A 20,872-nucleotide genomic window follows, 5' to 3' on the forward strand; every position below is an offset into this window, starting at 1 on the left:
AAGAGCTTGATTTCTGTGTGAACCCTCTATTGATGACACTGCAATTGAGGTTAGAGGAGGGTTGAAGAATACTAATAATAAATTTCATGCACGGATTCATTGCCACCCTTCAGTAGAATGAAATGGGAAGTGTGAAGTTATTGAAAATGAAAAATGTTTGTGTAGTAATGAAAGGTGGACGAAAAAATTTTTGTTGTTGAGGGATATACTACTGCAACCACACCCTTTTATACTCCGCAGGACCCTCACGATGTGGTAAAATATCACTGGACAACGCATTCCAGGCCAAACAATTTTGTCGTGGCAGTGGAAGCTGTAGAGTTCGATGCATGCCATTGAATTGTGTCAAATCTGTTCACACAATAAAACAAATTATGCACCTGGCTCATGAAATGACCTATACACCAATATCAAGGGTCATGTGGATAAACAGTTACACATCAGTGACGTGTACGTTTCACTATGTACGGATTGCGTTACAACCGGTTAGATGTATGTTACAATTTATTATAACTAATGAATTTGCAATCAGCAGCTTTTCGTCTGCTCTATTTAAAACTGAATAATATTCGAACTAGATATTCCCCGAATTACAACTAGTGATAATACAACTAGTTAATATTCGATGAACCTTTCCTCTTCTCTTGTTTGTGCTATTACCCGTGGCAGAAACGATAATTCCTCCCACTGACACATTAAATTTCTTAGACACTTTATTAAGTATGTATTGAGAATAGTTACGATGATCGTTTCGAACCCCAAAACATTGCGTAGCGAGACTTTCTCGAACATCTCATTAAAATAGTGAGATCTTCACGAACGCATATGAGGGCAACTAGTACATCACGGGAGAAGAGACTGTAGACCCACATGCAGTGCCTGAACCATGTCGGATAAGTTTTGTTACGTTTCCAGGCCAGATTTGTTGTACCGACAGTGAATATACGTGTTACGTGCTGTTGCCAATCGTTTACAGACTTCAACACATGGCCTTGCAGCTTTTATCATGTTTTGGTCCTGTCCACCAACTTTTAAGAGTCACGTGGATACAGAGTTACACCTTAGATTCATGTACATTTCAATGTGTGCATGCACAGTTACACTGTCACAGGGAGGTATGACAGCCCAAATTATGCAACAGTTTCTTGGCCAAGAGTCAGATGTGTAACAGTCTATGACCTTGGTCAGTGTATGACCCAAATTTACTACCTCTATGAGCGGTTCGTACCTCCTTCTGCTCCAATGCTCTATAGGAGATTTCAAATTCGACCCCAAATTTTATGTATGTTGTAACTCAGAACGAACAAAGAGGTAAATAATAACTCACGAATTGTAACAATATATGAACAGTTTGTCAATCGTATGGACAAAATTTGTTGAACTATATTTTTAGTATCGATACATAAAATAATAAGTGTTACATCGTGTCACTAATCAGCATCAAAAAATAACATACCAATTGGGCAATTTTTATCATGGTAAGACCTGTATTGCAACATTAAGGGTACCGATGTGAATATTGAATTACACATTAGTGACCTTAATTTCGACACTGTGCATACACAGTAGTATGCAAAATATTGTGCACAAAATCTCACAATGAATGTCAGTTTTTTGGCCCAGAGTCAGATGTGTAAAACTGAATGGCCTTGGTCATTCAATGACCCACAATGTGATAGTACCTGAATAAGCACCTCCTTCTGATCCTGATACTTTATTAAAGATTTTCAATTTTACAACTAATTCACTGAATGTTGTAACTTAGGACGAACAAAGCTGTAAGTAAGAACGTACGAATTGTAACAATTTACAATTAAGGTAACCATTTGTGCATCATTATACAATTAATAGTTTCAATTAGTTGGAGTCATTAACACAAAACAATTGAACAACACAGGTGATTTCAGATAAAAGAGCAATCATATAACTCCACAAAAAACTAATAGTGTGACTTCACCAGTTTCATACAACTATACGACTGCATCTACTGTTTACTCTATCTTCTAGATCACCTGCCAAAATGGAAAGTCAACAGTACAAGGATGTCAGTGTAACTTTGCCTATGAAGGATACATCTCCGACAAACTACAGGCGAAGTTTATATCATATGAGGCGAAAAATTGAAAGTGCTGTCAGCGAAAAATTGCTATTAGGAGCAACAGAAAGGCGACCGCTACCGATATCATCATGAAGGTTTTCATTTGTCGAATATCTTGTTCGATTCGATGCACATGATACGGGAAAGAGTTTGGTTCATTTTGCACTGTTCCGGGACTGTCGAAGGAGCTTTCTCTACTTATTGCTTGTCGATTCGGTGAGGGAGGGCAGTAGTTAGCCTGAACTTGCTCATGATTCCTCCCTATTGGATGACACCAAGCAAAAAAGCACAGGTTTTTCCTTCACAATAGAAGTACAGCAACCCCTTCGTTGGTTTCTGTGACTCCACGATCTTCAGCCCAGCCCTTTTTCCGCAGTGGCAGTACCGATATTGGTACCTTAACTCAGTAGATCCGCCACCAAAATTGCTCGATGAAGACATTTGAACGATCTAAAACTCCTTTTGGGTCACATAAGCTTTAGTGTTTTAACCTTCTGTTGAATTCATGGTTGTGTGTCGATCATGAGCTAACACGGACCAACACATAGGTGGGAGTTAATATGTGGCAAGAAACGATATAAGCTAGTAACTAAATTCTGGAGAATTAGTAAGTATAGAATAAGTAACATGTTTTTTGAAAACATACACAAAACCCAAAACATGTAATTGACTGTTACAATTGGGTTTACGTATCACTAATCCAATAAATAAATTGATAATCAAACTTTTTGAATAAATGTAATAAACTACTGACCCGATTTGACACATGCATGCGATCTTCGAGTGTCTTCAAATAAACTATTTTATTTTCATGCCATTCGTCATTTGTCACAATAACTATTTTGTAACAACCTATAAGCACACTGTAGCATGCAATCATCAAACATGGAGTTCTGTATTAATTTTCACACTCTAACTTCCCATTGAAACATTTTGTAATAGTCTTTAATAACATTCAACTTCCCAATAACTATTTTGTAACATTCTACAAATACTTCGTAACTAACAATTTTCAAATATGGACTTTTGTAAAAATTTTCAAACTATCCCCTTGCGACTAAGTTTTTTGTAACGGTTTTCGAACATACTGTAACTTCCCAATAACTATTTTGTAATAATTTACAAACACTTCGTAACCAACAGACTTCAAATATGGACTTTTGTATTAATTTTCAAACTGCGCCATTCCAACTAACTATTTTGTAATAGTTAGCGAGCACACTGTAACTTTTAAAAAACTATTTTGTAACAACCTACAAACACTTTGTAATTAACAGTTAAATGTATATGGAGTTTTATATTAATTTTCAATCTGCAACTTCCCAACTAACTATTCTGTAACATTCTACGAACACACTATAACTTTTCCAAAACTATTTTGTAACAACGTACAAACACATCGTAACTAACAATTTTCAAATATGAAGTTTTGTATTAATTTTCAAACTGTAACTTCCCAAATAACTATTTTGTTACAGTCATACAAAATACTGTAACTTCCCAATAATTCTTGACTAACAACCTACAAACACTTTGTAACTACCAGCAGTTATATATGAAGTTTTGTATTAATTTTCAAACTGTAACTTGTCAATAACTAATTTTGCAACAAACTAATTGGGCGCTTGTTCTATAGTTACACATTGTTCAATGTAGGTTCTAGTATAGTTGGCACAGAGTCACGACGAGCATCTTTGAACCATAGATTCACGACACAATTGAACCAATTAATGCTCCGTTAATGTTATTACTGACATTATTCTAGTGTCAATAGAAAATCTGAATTAAATTCAGAATTTATGGCCACAAACTCTTTGTAAATAAACAGCACCATGATACAAATTGCTAATCTTGTTTGATGCTAATGTCTCCAGAAAAACAAAACTACTGTCTCAAAAGAAAGGTCCTTCTGAGTAGACTCCATAATAAAATTAGTTACAGCAATCCAAAAGCTGTAATACACATGTAATAATATACAAAAGCACGTCAAATGCAATTTTGTGAATTTCCTTCGCTCCCAGTCATGAATACTTATAAATCAGGCATTACCAACATTCAACTGCGCCCGTTTAGGTACTTGCAGGTTTGCGAAGCTGTCCGGAAACTTTGAGTTCTCCGCTGAGTTACACAATCGAGCTGTGTACAGCACTCGATACTTGCCAACATTTTCCTATCAGCACAAGAGGTAGGAATTAGCATAGTTGAGTGCCGAGGTAACAAGCATTAATTGAATTTCAGATGGATTGTAGGGAGAAAAGGGATATCAATTGTAATACCTCTGTAAGCCGAACAGCCAACCTTCCGCTCCAATGCTCTAGGAATGTCATAACGAAAACACCACTGTCACACCTGATCACGTTGTCTTCTCATTAGTCAGTTATGATATATATGTTGGACAAAAAACTTAGTACACGCTCTAACAATAATTACGGGAGAAGTCAAACTATTTACACTTTGTTGGGTGAGTGATGAGGGACATCGGCAACAGAAAATCCGAAACTGGAGAAGTCAATTTCCTTGCCAAACTTTGCCGCCACGACCAAACCCAGTGAACGTTTCTATATCACCAAAGATTATGTAAAACTGATTACAATCCACTAATGTGTCACTGTCATGTCGTGTAATGCATTTACCAATTTGTCCAACATACCAGTCGATTCAGTACACTAATATCTTTGCTCTTTGCTTGACTGCTATCAGGGTCTAGCACGTGCACTTCTTTCTCTGAGACGCCAAAGCTGTAGACAAACCAAGACCCCTCTATGCATACTGGCACAAGTATCTGCGCCCAATGAGGTATGAAAAAGGTCAGACAGGTCATTCTACATAACCAAGTATGACTATGTTTTGAATGTTTAACAGTCACATAAGAAGTTTTGGATTAAAACTGATAATTGCATACCCAATCACAATTTGCAGGATCAACCCCCGTATTGTTATTGCGAACCTTGAAGAGCTTTAGAAGCTTAGCAGATAAGCTGGCATCAGAGAGCTTGTCGAATTTTCCCATTTTTAAAATTCCTTCCTGCAACCAATAACATAGCCGAGTGAAAGGTGCATAGAAGACATTAATAATAGTGCGTTGGATCGTAATACCAATTCAGATATGATGATGAGCATCTTTAACACAACTGTAGGATGCAGTCCAAATTTCAAACTCACGACTGCAACAGGTTCTACGATGTAGCGTTCAAGCTTCCTAATTTTGGCAGTTCTTCCACCCCAATTCATGAGACGGGCAAACATATCAATCACCTAATCAATGGCAAATAGTGATCAAAACATATAATTGAGTGTTGCTTGGGTGAGTTTACGTATGACTATTCCAATCAATAGATACATAATCAAACTTTTTGACTAAAAGTAATGAACTACTGACCCGATTAGACACATGCATGCCATTTTCCATTGTCTTCAAGTCAAGCCGAGTCAGCGAAAATTGATACATTTGAACAAGTATGTCCCTATCACATCCAGGACACAATTAAACGATTTACTAATAATTATTACTCCTACTCCAAAACACGAAAATCTGACTAATGTATATGAACTCCAATCTCATCCATATTCAATCTGTTTTTCTATGCCATCTTCTTATGAACCACACGCGTACTTATTGTAGTGAACGGATGACAAAATCGAATTAATAGTTTTGTCAAGAATCTTACTTGGGATTTTGGTCCGGATCCCATGCATATGCAGCCAAATTTTTTTCGTATAGGCTAACTGTCACAGGTGCTGGTAGAATGAACTCTGCTGACCGCAGAACAGTGCTCTTCTTTGTTGCACGTGTAGACTTGTGCTTCACCTCAACGTCAAGGCCTCCTACAAAAGACAAATAACATGCATTTCATATGACATTCATTTGTTGTCGTCTAACAAATTATAAGGATTTTGCTTCATTCTTCAGACACAATGCAATTAGCAGTCATCAAACACCAATCGATTATTTTTCGAATGCAATGTAACTGTCCTAAGAACTATTTGTACAACTCTTCAGACACACTGTAACTAACACTTTTCAAACAGTTGTGATAAATTTTCAAACACACTAACTTCTCAATAACTAATTTGTAACAGACTTCAATCACACCATAACAGTATGCTAAACTAACAGTTTCTACGAGTTTTCAAATGCACTTTGACCAATAAATAAGTGAGTATCAACCTACAAACACACATTTAAACAGCAATCATTTAATATGGAGTTATGTTTGAATTTTGGAAACTGTAACTTATCTATTAATTATAATCACTAACAGTCTCCAATAACATTCAACTTTCGTCTAAATAATCACTCATGTAACAAGTTACAAACACTTCGTAACTAAAATTCTTCAATTACATCACCTGCATTAATTATGAAATAGCTTTCCGGTAACTATTGTACAATAATGTAAAATAAATTCCGCGACTAACGATCCGCGAATATGGAGTTGTGTATTCATTAGAGCAAACTGTAACTTTCAGGTTACTATTTCGTGACAAACGTCAAGCACACTGTAAACATTCTTCAAACATACTAATTTTTAATCTATAAGTTTCCACATTTTTTGGTAACAATTTTTAAACACACTGTAACTTTTCAATAACTATTTTGTAACATTTTTTCACTGCAATGTAACTAACATTTTTCGAAACACACTAACTTCTTAACATGAATAAAGTCATACTTTCATAATATGCCTAATTACATTTGTTACATCAACTTCATATGTGTTTCATATCGGACAGGGTATGACAGTATGCTTAACAAGTTTTCGATGATGACAAGCCAGAGTTCAGACCCGTGTACGTAGCATCATGATGGTATAAACACAGTTACCGTATATGATAATACATGTTACAGTCATACTACATGAATTACAACCTTATGAATAATAACAGTATACCAACCTTTCCGCTTTCGACCATATGATCGCAACTTTCGTGGCATTTCTTGCTCAAGCAGATGTGACGTCGATGCACTGGCGTGCAAAGGTGGTTGCACCGTACGTTGACCCTCTTCGGCAGGTTCTATGACGTTTGACCTGTATTGCTCCTGTTCTTGCTCTTGAAGCTGTATAATGCTTCCTTGCGCAGTTGTTGTCATGGTGGTCCCTTGTTTCAATCCGCGACTGATGTTATCGGGTACGACTGATGAGGTAGGAATTGGAATCTCCACGTCCATTACATCTTCATTCAGCTCTGGATCTTGGATACCTTCAATATTTGTCCTCGTATTGGCATCGTCTTTCTCGGCCTGCGCTGCATTATGCTCGTCTTCATCAGACCCTTCCGCATCAATTTCTTCAGCATCATCATCCTCGTCGTCTTCCCCTTCTTCGGCAGATTGAAATTCCGGCTCTTCTTCGGTATCAGGACTCTTGTGCATTGTATAGTCCTCCTGTACAGGTTTTTTTCCTTTGTCCAATGCTTCAGACCCAGAAGTGGAAGCTTTTGCTCTCGGCTGAGAGGAGAGGATTTCTGCAATCTTCAATATCCTTCGTTGGCTACTAACAGCAATGTTATACAGCTCATTTAGCTCAACCTGCAGTTAGATGATGAAATTATCAATCCGTAAATGAGCCACATGCTCTCAACAATTTCATACAATACAGGCATATACAATAGTACATTTACGCAAAGGTTCTTAATTTAACATTTGAATTGCGGCCATAGGTTCTATAACTGTAACTTATATACTAAAAATTAAAATGGTCACTCGGGATCATTGAAACTTCATACATTTATAACATGATTGGCCAAGAGATCACTATATTTCTGTATTTCCATTCATGTGACTTAATTTTTAATAACTCTCTAGACAGGGATGTAATATTGGGATTGGTATCACATATTAACATGATACTATAACATGAATGAAGTTGATAGGCCTATCAATAACCAACGATTTGGGGCAGTGACCGTCCCTGCACGGTTAAGGGCCAAAATTTGCCCTCAAAATTTTGTGCGGCTGAGATAACACCATGTAACTCGATTTTTGCGCCAAGTGTGAGACCCACCACTATCTGTTGTGAAAATACATCCTGTGAAAAAAAAGTTACACGATGTACGAAGAAAGTTACGCGCAGTTCATAATGACTAAAATTGACAGGGACGGTTGCACCTGAGTCCGTGCCCCGAGTCCCAATAACCAATAACGTTGCTTACAATATGCAGTAATTACGTCTACTCAACCAAAATATTTTTCATTAAATCATGGAACAGACCCACTTACACCGATATCGGCGTGCCCGCTGTTCATCAACATTCCTACCAAATCAGGGGGTAGTTCAGTACTCTGCCCATCATATTCATTATCTTCCGGATCGTATTGTCCAATCTTTAACAACAAATTAAACCAACCATTTCAATAGAAAAGCCACGCAATACATAGACCACTACCTTTTATATGAAATGAGATCAATAATATATAACATTTTACCAGTTTTCCTTTTCCATAAGCTCCAAGATTTTTAATCTCAAGTGCATCCCTTTCAGAGATCAGAGCATCTGTCCATGCCTTAGCTCGCGGAGTAGTCCTCGACACTTTATGCTTCAGTATTTGTACCCGATCAAGATAATGAATCTGCAATACAATACAGTAATTAATTCAACTGTAGATAAACTTGACCACACTGTTAAAACATCATCGTAGACGCATTCATTTGAGCATAATCTAATCAATCCATCGCACTGAATTTGATAAAATGTGAAAATACAGACAGTAGTTATGAAGGCACGCAAAACTAATTGACTCTCTGGTGCACTGTGTAACAATTAGAGCATATTTTCGTCATGACTACAACTATCTAATCTTACCAGCAGAACGAAGATACAACCGCCAACGTATTGGTGCTGCTTTTCACTTTTCTTTTGCACCTCTAGCACCTTATTGCATAGTACGATCCTCACATACTCAGCCCAGTTCAATCTGGCTACCCTATCAACCAATTGCGTACAGTTCCAAACCTTTATTTTGTGCTCGGCTCTAGTGGTTGGAGCCAGTAGACATCCACAAGAAAATGCCACGAATAGTCTTACGAATTCTTCCCCTGCATTCATGGCTACCAACTCATTTGGGAGCTCATTCCATTTGTATGTCCTACGGCTTGGTCCAGTTCCCCCAACCTCGGTTGTATCGGTGTCTTCAACTGGAACGGGACCTTCGTTCGGGATCCCCAGGATTAAACTGATATCCTTTGACGTTAAAGGTAGCACACCATCTCCATGTACATTTAAACTGCTCAATGTCGGATTAAAGTTGTCAACAAGCCAGGTAGCTATGCCACTAGGAATCCAGTGACACTGTATGTCTAGCAGCCCTCCAAATCCTATGTCTCTAATCTGCTGCTTCTTAGTTTCATCGATTCGTGAAACTAAACTTGACATCTGCTTTGGTGAGCATCGGATAGTGTACTTCTGATTCTACACCATTTTTTAGATATATGCATTAGACTAATATAAGTGTCATTAAATGTTTGATGAATCATGCCGTGTATTTACCTTGATTTGAACTCGTGCTTTTCGCAATATCGGCTTTCCTAGACGTTCCATTTCTTTCTCATACTCTTCTTTCTCTTTCAAATATTCCTCCTTTCGCTTCCTCATTTCTTCCTCACTCAACTTATTATATGCTGCCCGGGCAATGTCATTGTACTGCATTGAATAAATAAAATCAAAAAACACGTTAGACTAAACACAAAATAATTGCTCCTTTCACTATTTTTCCCTTAGGCACCCCATCAGTTCAATGATTCTTCAGTTTATTTTGCTAGGACAGCATACCTCGGTCAGCTTAACACCCTTCGCCGAAACCGTGTGTTGATACTCTTTCCTGTCCACATTCAAAACTCCAAAGTTATATGTGCTATTTAGTACCATTATTTTTCCCTCATATTCAATAATCTTACCTGAACTTCATCCATGGATTCAATGGTGGGACTGGTTCTGCGACCTCGCTTGTTCCCGCTGTAATCAGTTCTTCCTCCCCACCTAAACGATCATTCCTTTTACTGCTTCTTTTCCTTCCCATCCTGCCCCTGAACAGTCAACATTGTAATGCTGAATAATGATGCCAAGTCTAACCTGCCAAGACCTTACGCAAGCATTGGCCACTTACCTATTCGATGAAGTGGGTGCTGCACCGTGTTCTGTACCACCACTTGTTTCGGCGAGTTCTTCTCTGCCTGCTTCCTGAAGTGTGCTTCCTGCTCGCGTTCTTGCCATTGTAAACTAATGTTTTTAACAAACATATTGCACTTCAGTTCCAAAATTTTTTTTCCAGCCACAGTCATAACATATCATGAAGTACTGCTAAACATAATATATGAGCATCAAATATTAGTCACGCTAGTTATAGTACAACCTGTAACATTTTTTCTCACACTCAGTAACTCATTCTTCACAGTTTGTTATTTATTCCAACTGCCACTAATCTACATAATCTGTTGTTCTACCTATCAGATTGTACTTCATCCATCAATTTCTTCTTCTGTTTATTATGCTACTGTACAATACCAATGCAGTAGAATAAGGGGTCATCCAAATTTATAGTATCTTCATGAAATTCTATAGACCAGTTCTATTATTGTAACTTCTGATCTATTACGTGTAACAACTATCAAAGATGATGTCCAACCACAACAATTATTGTACAAGTAATCTTCCTTTTCACAATTTGTTTGTCTCAATACCAAATTTTCTGGTTAATTATCCCTCATTTAGTCATTTCATAATCTATTCCCCTGCCTATCAAGTTCAATTCAATCACATTCTCCTTTATTTATCACCCTCTTCAACAATATGAATGAAGCAACAAACCCGTTAAACAATTTTACGTCATTGTTCATCCAATTTTACAGTGCACTTCTCCTAGTGTCACTATTAAATGACTGCGTGTAATGACTATCCAACATGATGTGCACCTACAATAACTAGTAAGATTCTTAACCGTTATTCCACACTAACTATGCTAAACCTCATGATTTGTTATTCCGTCTGTCTCACATTGCCAACTTATAACCTACTCTCGTACTCATTCACTTCCAACCTAGAAACTTGTCTCTCTTTATGCAAGTAAACCAATAACCTGTAACATCAATGTAAAAGAAAATATGAGAAGCACAACTGAGTACAAAACATTAAAACTCTGTTATTTCTCTGTACCTGTTAAACCACAACATGTAACAATTTTCCAACACTGTGTTAATGCACACGCCCTAATACAATAAACTTACACCAATCAAGACACAAATACGACATCTCAATTTCAAAATAACATTTTCATTAGCAAGTATGAGACGCACAACTCAGTACAAAACATTTGAACTCTATTATTTCTATGTACCTATCCAACCACAACATGTAACAATTATCCAACACTGTGTTCCTGCACACGAACTAATACAATAACTTTCCCACCATTCAAGACCCAACTATGACATCTCAATTTCAAAATAACATTTTCATTAGCAAGTATGAGACGCACAACTCAGTACAAAACATTTGAACTCTATTATTTCTATGTACCTGTTCAACCACAACATGTAACAATTATCCAACACTGTGTTCGTGCACACGAACTAATACAATAAACTTACACCATTCAAGACCCAAAAACGCCATCCCAATTTCATGATAACATTTTTTCAATTATAATCTGCATCCATTTTTTCAATACTAACTATCGAACCCATGCACACATTTTCTCAAACAGTTGTGCCGCACGATTTCCCCCTTCTTTCCCACTCTCACTCTGTCATGCTCAAAAACTAACTCATAATACTCCTATCATGCTGCACTTACTCATTACTATACACAAAATTGTGCTCAAGTGATATCCCTCTAAGCGATCATCCTACTGTACGCCAACAACATCCACAAGTAAGGTCCTTCAACAAGCATGTCAAATCACACATGTTACTGCATCATCGTAGGCCTCAAAAAAATTTGAATACCTGACTGATTTTCGGTCGTTCACTACTCCCGCGCTTTACGATCTTCCGCTCTTCAACCTTGGGTTCACCTTTCTTCTTCTTATAATAAATCCGAATCACCAGAAATTTGTCCACCACTCCACCACTTCTTGCTTCTCCTTGCTATTTTTTCAGTATCCAATGTTGCACTTCCACAGCTTTTCGCAATGTCACGCCGGAGAGTGTTGCCAATCTCGTATTTTCCCCTCTTATTTCTCCCTTCGTGGCTTTTCGCATGCAACTGCTTCGTCTGGTTTGGGTGGGAGTCTAAGTGCGGCTTTTCATTTTCAACCTTTCGATTTGGGCGGGACTTTGCTTACTAGTGGTCATAACGTTCCGTTTCTTGCCGTTACGGTCAGCAGAGCATAACCATTTTTTTTACTGTCTCACTTAATAAAACGACGTCGTTTTGGGCCAAACTGAAGCCTTTTGACGTGGTTTATTTCTGGCCTTACCTTTGTTTCTGTGAGGGGACCGTTCAGGACCGCAAGGACCGCTCCTGCCCCGTATCCATAAAGGATACGGGGCAGGGACGGTCATCAGAATGACCGTCCCTGAACGGTCCCCTCACAAACACAACTTTGAGGACTAGAAATAACCACGTCAGAAAGGCTAAAAAATGATGGGTGCTTAAAAGAAAAAAATTGCACTAACCCAAACGGTAACAGACGGAGCAAACGGAAGAGTTGAAATTTTGAAAATTGAAAATTTGAAATAACCGCACAAAACAAAATCGACCGAAAAGGGTGCTCTTTGAGTCGCTAATAGCATAAGCAAACGACTGAACCAAGGAAGCAAACGACTGGAGAGTGGTTGCCCAACTGAACTGTTTTCTAATAGAGGAAGCAAAGAGAGAGGAAACTGAAGCAAACTTGGTTGAAAGTGAAGGTCGTGAAGCAAACTATTATGAAGCAATCTGAAGGTCGTGAAGCAAAGTATTATGAAGTAAACTGAAGCAAGCTATTAGATGCAAACAGGAAGCAAAGTGAAGGTAGAAGCAAACAGAGGAAATTCATCATCTGACAAACTTGGTTCAGTCATGCAACTTAATAGCAGAAGTAACTGTGCTCTCCGAATTCGGTGAAACATAAAGCGTATTAGCATACCAAGGTAACGTGACTGAACCATCGTCTTCAACTGTGGCCAATCATTTGTCACCCAATGCACATCGGTTTAGGGTTTAGGGATGAAATTAGATCCACTAAAAACATAATATTGGTTGTGAAGAATAGTGAATTTGCACCATATGTGTGTGCGTGTGAGCATTCAGCTTTTCAGTGATGAACTATAATAAGATAGTAGTTATCCGAAAATTCAGGGGTATATATTGAAGTAAAACATCAAGCGGAATTGGGGAAAGATGAGAGAAACAAAATCACATGTAACAAGTGAATGAATGTACATCTTGTTGTAAATAAGTTACAGGTTATAGCCACCATATTACAATTGGTATGAATCATTGTGCATCTAATAGTTGTTCCATGCTCATTATACAATCTTAGTTTGCCTTTCTCCGGACCATGCAGTGTGTATAAAATAGAGGTATAGAGTTGAATGAGGTGAAACAGAGAAAAAAAGGCAAAATAGATGTGAATAACAAATGGGTGTACCTAATGTTGTAAATAAATTACATGATGTAAGAAATATATTACAATGAGTAGAAAATACTTGTTTGGCCCTCAAAATGTAGAAATATTATAAAATGCGAAGTTGGCTTAAACTTATATAATTAACGAATGACATACGGTTCAGTGAGTTAAGGAACCTAGAATCTAAATATAATCACCAGAGTAGATGTACATACAGTTAAAAAAAACTTACATCGTGTGACCAACATATTACAGTCCATATAACTTAGTGTACATGGAGTTGTATTTGTACATAAATAATGCCGTTGTCTTAGAGTTAAAGTAAAGTGATGTGAATCATTAATCATATTCATAAGCATAATAATAGGATTTGGTATACGAGTAATGTGTGATTTATAACACATTATAAACAGTAATATACATTTATATTGTTGTTTATGTACATACTATTCATGAAGTATTGCAAATTAGGATATTTGATACATAATTGGTAGGAGCAGAAGTAATGGATTGCAGCAAATTGACAGAAGATAGGACCCTTGAGTTAGGAATAGAGTTCAACGGTGAAGAGAATGCGTACAAGTTTATAACAAATATGCCTCTAAAATGGATTTTAGTGTACGCAAAAACTATTTAAATAAAGACAAAGACGGAGTGCCACATCTAGGAGATATAGTTGCTGCAAGAAAGGTGTGAAACGCAAGTACGAAAGTGATATAATGCCAAAGAGGGCACGAGCGTAGACGAAAACAGGGTATGGAGTTAAAATGGTTATCGTATTGTTTAGAGGGACAATGAAGTACCATGTGCATGACCTTGTGTTAGAGCATAACCATGAGTTGCACATTGAAACTGGATCACAACCTTGTGTAGTTGTTTAAACATTTCAATCGAGTGGTTGATGATAAGAGACATAATGAACTCATCGCAGAATATGAAATAAGGCAAAAACTGTCCATGATTGGGTTGAGATAAACACATATACTTGTACATGCAGCAGAGACGTATTCACTAACAGTATTTGATGCATTCCAAAATGAATACGGCGAGTCAACAACTATGATTATATTAAGACAACAAGATGCAGGGATGTTTGAGGAGTTCGCGGTCATGAGGTATGATGGAGGACCCGAAAGAATAGTGGTATTCAATCGGAATGATCTAAATATACACTGTAGTTGCAAAAAATATGAGAATGAAGGAATTTTGTATAGGCACGCGTTGAAGGTATTTGATACTGTGGGCATAAAGACAATTCTTTCTGAATATGTTAAGAGGTGATGGCCATGGCTTTAGCTTTTATTTAAATGTTTCTAACGGTATAATTAGTTACATGGATGTTACATTATGTGATAATTTCGTTACACCTGACATACCTATTTGGTCTTTCTTATACAATGTAGGAGCCATTCAAAACTCGTAAACGCATTCAAGGAGCCAATCAGTGAATGATCCTCCAAACGCCGTTGCTCTCGAAATAAAAAAAAATGAAATGGTATGCATACATTTAGTTGAAAAAATAAAGATGTTCGTATCGTAAAACTACTTTTCTGATTATTGTAATGGTGGACACCTGAACACTTCAACGCATGTATATTATATAGTTAACGTATACTCGCTTCTATGACATATTATTTTGTATTATCCGAAGGTCCACCGTTTGGTTAATCAGGAGCCTCCTGCGACAGTCCGTACAGAATAGATACACCCAAATTTTCTATTTTTTTCAAACATAACTTCGTCAGAGATATCTTAATGGTTTGATATATAATTTTTTTTAATAATGTTTAGTCTAATTTAACTTTTGAAGTGAGCAATATAGGCGCTAGTAATGATTTATTGACAGTTGAACAGTTATATTATATAATGTAGGAGGAGCATGCGACAATTTCAACATGCTATGATATTGATGCATATCATGTATTTTCACCATCACCGCGGGTAACAAATTCTTATCATTACATCACATATTTATGTAGTATTGTTAATTGGATGTCTTGGATATCGTATATTATTAACCGTATGTTCCATTACGTGTATTTAGTTTCGATTATCCATTCACCAAGTTGACCTCATTTATTGATGTAAGTACTTCTCTGTTGAAGATATTGTTCAGTTTCAATCGCTTTCCTATTATCAGTTTCTTTTAATCTATAATGTTGAAATGAATTAGTGCATGTTGATTATAACTGACTATATTTTTTTTTTATTTTCATACATTAGCTATCTTGAACGAGATTTACGGTGTTTTTCGAAGAACATTTGTTATTGGACCTCCATGTCGGCCTGATTGAGAATGCTGCATATCTACGTTACAAGCAGTTAATAAGTTATTACAAGTTATTCATGTGCATGGACATGCACTTTCAATGTTTCACACTATTCAAATTTAGACAAGTGGGTTACAATTGTAATCATATCTAGTATTAGTAGTCATCAATTGTTCTGTAATGGGTTGTATAAAGTTGTTAAGAAATTATAAAGTTGACTGAAAATTAACATTTTTACAATACCATTGAACGTGCTTCTTTATGATTATGGTATTTTTCATAGAATATCACAACAAATGACTGTCGTGATATGTCGTGATATATGTGCTCGTGATATATCACAAAATGGTCCTGCTTGCTTCAACAAAAAAAGGGTATGCGTTCATAACAAAAGTAATATTTAGAAACAAATATTATGTAATGAAAGTTGTTGTATTAAAAGAGTAAGTGTCCTAAAATCTAGACTTAAATTTTGGACGGAGTTACCACGTAATTGTAAATATTCACCAAACATTCAACTTAATTGGCTTCAACGTTTAGGGTAATGGTCATGATAAAAGGTCAATTTAGAAACAAATAACAACTATAATTACTCAGTTTGCATTAAAAAGTAGTCATGGACTTTTTTATAACAAATCATGGCCATTCATTCATGGCCACTCTATTTTCTCGAGTGGTAATATGCGGCGTTAAAGATGTAAACTAGCAACTAATATTGCCTATGAAAATGAGTATGTATGAAATTCCAGTCAATTTTGTTGTTAAAGATACAGAAATGCCAGCGTAACTAAGGCCGCATATGTTTTGATCTCTACTATGATAATAGGGATAATTGCAGAAACCTCCCCTGAAATTTCTGATATTTGCACTGACCTCCCCTTTAGGTTTAGAAATTGCATTTACCTCCCCTAAACAGTAACAATTCGTTGCAGAAACCCCCTGACAGCTTGATATCCCATTAAAAATTTATTTGTAGAAGTGAGATAAGAAACTTCTTCCAATTTTGCCCTTATCTTGCTTGACAATTATTATTTGCTTGACACTTGCTTAACTAATTATCTAATTAAAAAAAAAACTAATTATCTAATTAGTTAATAGTTAAACTAATTAGCTATTAACTAATTATCTAATTAACTATCAACTAATTATCTAGTTAATTAATTAACTAATTAACTAATTTATATTTATTTAATTAACTAATTAACTAATTATCTAATTAACTAAAGCTGTTGTCTGTCCGAAACTAACAAACCATTTGCATGTTAAACTAATCAACTGTTTAACTAACTAACTATTAATAAATTATTTGCATGTTAAACTATATGCAGTACGCATTACCTATTTAAAGTATCGGCTCTTTATTGGTATTTTACTTTCAAATATTTAATTTATGATAAAAACATTAATGTTTGTAAGTAAAATTCAAAAAGTGTTACAGTAATATCAATATATTTACTTTCAAACATTTCATTTATAGCCCTATGCCCCTCCCTTTTTGTAAGAATATTACTGTAACACTTTTTGAATTTTACTTATAAATATTAATGTTTTTATCATAAATTAAATGTTTGAAAGTAAAATACCCATAAAGAACCGATACTTTAAATAGGTAATGTGTACTGCATATAGTTTAACATGCAAATAATTAGTTAATTAGTTAATTAGTTAAGCAATTAATTAGTTAATTAATTTAACATGCGAATAGTTTGTTAGTTTCAAATAGACAACAGCTTTAGTTGATTACTTAATTAATTAATTAGATAAATAGAAATTAGTTAATTAGTTAATCAATTAATTAGATAATTAATTAGTTAATTAGTTAAGCAGTTAATTAGTTAATTAGTTTAACATGCAAATAGTTTGTTAGTTTTGCATAGATAACAGTTTTAGTTAATTAGATAATTAGTCAATTAGATAAACAAAAATTAGTTAATTAATTAATTAGATAATTAGTTGGTTAATTTGTTAAGCAGTTAATTAGTTTAACATGCAAATAGTTTGTTAGTTTCGAACAGTCAACAACTTTAGTTAATTAGATAATTATTTAATTAGATAAATAGAAATTAGTTAATTAGTTAATTAGATAAATAGAAACTAGTTAATTGATTAATTATTTCATTAGATAATTAGTTAATAGTTAATTAGATAATTAGTTAATAGTTAATTAGTTTAACTATATAGAAATAGTTTGATTAGTTAATAACTATTAACAATTAGATAATTAGTTAATAGTTAATTAGATAATTAGTTATTAGTTTAACTATGCAGAAATAGTTTGATTAGTTAATTAGATAAATAGAAATTAGTTAATTAGATAATTAGTTAATTAGTTAATAGTTAATTAGTTAATTAATTTAACTATGCATAAATAGCTTGATTAGTTTAATTTGTTTAACAAATTAAATGTTTGGTTTTGATGAAAGTACTCAAACCTTTCATCTGGTAAATGGTTTGTTACAATGGGGGTACTCTAGTAATTTTACACACTTTTACCTTTTAAATTGGCTTCAAATTTTTCCAGGGGAGGTGAATGCAATTTCAAAATTGATAGGGGTGGTCAGTGTAAATATCAGAAATTTCAGGGGAGGTTTCTGCAAATATCCCATGATAATAATGCAAACAAATTTTATAGAGCTATGTTTGTTAGTCGACATGTTCAGATCGATGTTGTATAACAATGCATGTGTACGAACTTTATATGTGCTCTGAGTAACAAATTTTGAACTACGAAAGCTATTCTTGGGTCCAAATGTGACATGTATGGACCCCATACTGGGTCCAAATTTATATGTGGTCTGCTTGTGTTATGTTGTATGGATCACACTGTAACTGCTAAAATAACTATTTGTAACAATTTTCAAATACACTGTGACTTTTTAATAACTATTTTGTAACAACATACAGACACACTGTAACATGTAATCATCAAATATGGAGTTTTGTATTAATTTTCAATCTCTAACTTCCCAATTAAGTATTTTGTAACAGTCTTCAATAACATTCAACTTTTCAATAACTATTTTGTAACAACTTACAAGCACTTTGTAACTAACAGTTTTCAAATATGGAGTTTTATATTAATTTTCAAACTGTAACATCTCAGATAACTATTTTGTAATATTTTTCGAACACACTGTATCTTTCTAATAACTATTTTGTAACAACCTACAAACACATTGTCAACAAATAGTCAAATACGGAGTTTTGTATTAATTTTTAATCTGTAACTTCCTAAATAATTTTTTTGGTAACAGTTTTCAAACATACTGTAACTTTTCAATAACTATTTTGTAATAGTTTTTAAACACAATGTAACTAACAATTTTTCAAACACACTGTAACTTTCCAATTGGCTTAACATGATATTAAGCTTATCTGGATGTAACTTGAATAAAGTCACACTTAATTATTATACTCAATTCAGTTTGTCAGGTTCGCTTCATATGCAGCTGACATGGTGTATTTTGACAGTATGCCTACTAACAACAATGTTATACAACTCATTTAGCTCAGCCTGCAGTTACATGAAGACATTATCAATCCATAAATGAGCCACATACTCTCCAGAATGGAATATAATACACGCATATACAATAATACATCTAAGTGAAAGTTATAAATTTAACATTTGTACTGTTGGCATAGGTTCTTTAACTGTAAGTTCTATGGCAATAAATAAAATGGTCACCGCAAAAACTGAATTTTCATTTATTTATAATATGATTATCCAAAAGATTACTACATTTATGTATTTACATGCGTGTGATTTAATTCAAGATAACTTATTTGTTCAATGTAATATTGGGATTGGTTTCATATATTAACTGTAACTGTATGTAGTTACAAGTTGATAAACCTATCAATGACCCATAATGTTGACAATAATATGCAGTAATTACGTCAAACCAAACAATAAATTTCGTTAACCATGGAACAGGCTCATTTACACCGATATCAGCATGCCCGCTATTCATCATCATCCCTACCAAATCAGGGGGTAGTTTAGTACGCCACGCACCATATTATTCTTGTCCGGATCATGTCGTCCAACCTTTTACATCAAATTAAACCAACCATTTCAATAGCAAAGCCACGTAATACATACACCAATACTTTTTATATGAAATGAGCTAAACAATAAATAACATGTTACCAACTTTCCTTTTCCATAAGCCCCAAGATTTTTAATCTCCAATGCATCCCTTTCAGAGATCAGAGCATCTGTCCATTTAAACTTTACACAGACAATTGCACTTCAGTTCCATTATGCTTTCCCCATTTATTCTTAATGCATTACAAAGTACTAAGATAAATAATATATCACTTTCAAATCTTAGTAACAATAGTTATGAAAACTTGTAACTTATTTTTCACACTCTGTTTGTCAAAATTAACAGTAGGTTAATTATTCTGTCTCACCAATTCCACTTACAATTTACTCTCACTCATTTATCAAGTTTGATGGGATTAACTTCTTCTTCTATTTCTTGTCCTACTGTATAAATATGAGTTAATGTAACAATCAGGAGGTACCAATTTCACAGTTATATTCACGAAATTTTACAAAGCAGTTCTTATATTGTAATTGATAACTCACTGTATGTTACAGTTATTCAACTTCATGTCCACACACACTAGCAAAGTAAAACTTGTAACCTTTTTCCACATTGAGTGTGCCAAGTTAAAAACTATGTTATTCATTTTGCCTACCATGTTCAGATTGTCGTCTGCTGCCCTAACTATCAAGTTTCAAACAATTAACCTTTTCTTCTATTTATCCTGTGATTATGCAAATACCAGTTAATTAACAAATAATAGGTAGCAATTTTACAGTATGCTCACGCAATATTACATATCAGTTCTTCTACTGTAACTGTTGACTAACTGCATGTAACAGTTATTCAACATGGTGTCCAACCCCACTAGCTAAAAAAACTTATAACTTTTTTCTCTGCA

General features: G+C 34.9%; 2 protein-coding genes across 2 annotated transcripts; both read right to left on the minus strand.

Annotated features, from left to right (window-relative positions):
• Window positions 1-3,908: 3,908 nt before the first annotated feature.
• On the minus strand, window positions 3,909-5,507 carry LOC140008813 (uncharacterized). Its single transcript, XM_072053702.1, has 7 exons — window positions 5,478-5,507; window positions 5,195-5,353; window positions 5,001-5,123; window positions 4,749-4,880; window positions 4,550-4,656; window positions 4,375-4,447; window positions 3,909-4,268 (listed from the first exon to the last, which is right to left on the minus strand). The coding sequence occupies exons 1-7, from the start codon at window positions 5,505-5,507 to the stop codon at window positions 4,137-4,139; spliced, it is 756 nt and encodes a 251-aa protein (XP_071909803.1). The 3' UTR covers window positions 3,909-4,136.
• A 1,607-nt stretch (window positions 5,508-7,114) lies between these two features.
• LOC140008814 (uncharacterized) lies at window positions 7,115-12,501 on the minus strand. The gene is made up of 10 exons (XM_072053704.1): window positions 12,040-12,501; window positions 10,203-10,315; window positions 9,994-10,122; window positions 9,869-9,917; window positions 9,587-9,739; window positions 8,903-9,508; window positions 8,526-8,669; window positions 8,319-8,423; window positions 7,272-7,628; window positions 7,115-7,171 (listed from the first exon to the last, which is right to left on the minus strand). Exons 2-10 carry the CDS (start codon window positions 10,307-10,309, stop codon window positions 7,115-7,117), a joined length of 1,707 nt encoding a protein of 568 aa, XP_071909805.1. The 5' UTR covers window positions 10,310-10,315; window positions 12,040-12,501.
• Window positions 12,502-20,872: the final 8,371 nt, after the last annotated feature.

Source organism: Coffea arabica, chromosome 6c (assembly GCF_036785885.1).
Source record: "Coffea arabica cultivar ET-39 chromosome 6c, Coffea Arabica ET-39 HiFi, whole genome shotgun sequence".
NCBI lineage: Eukaryota > Viridiplantae > Streptophyta > Magnoliopsida > Gentianales > Rubiaceae > Coffea > Coffea arabica.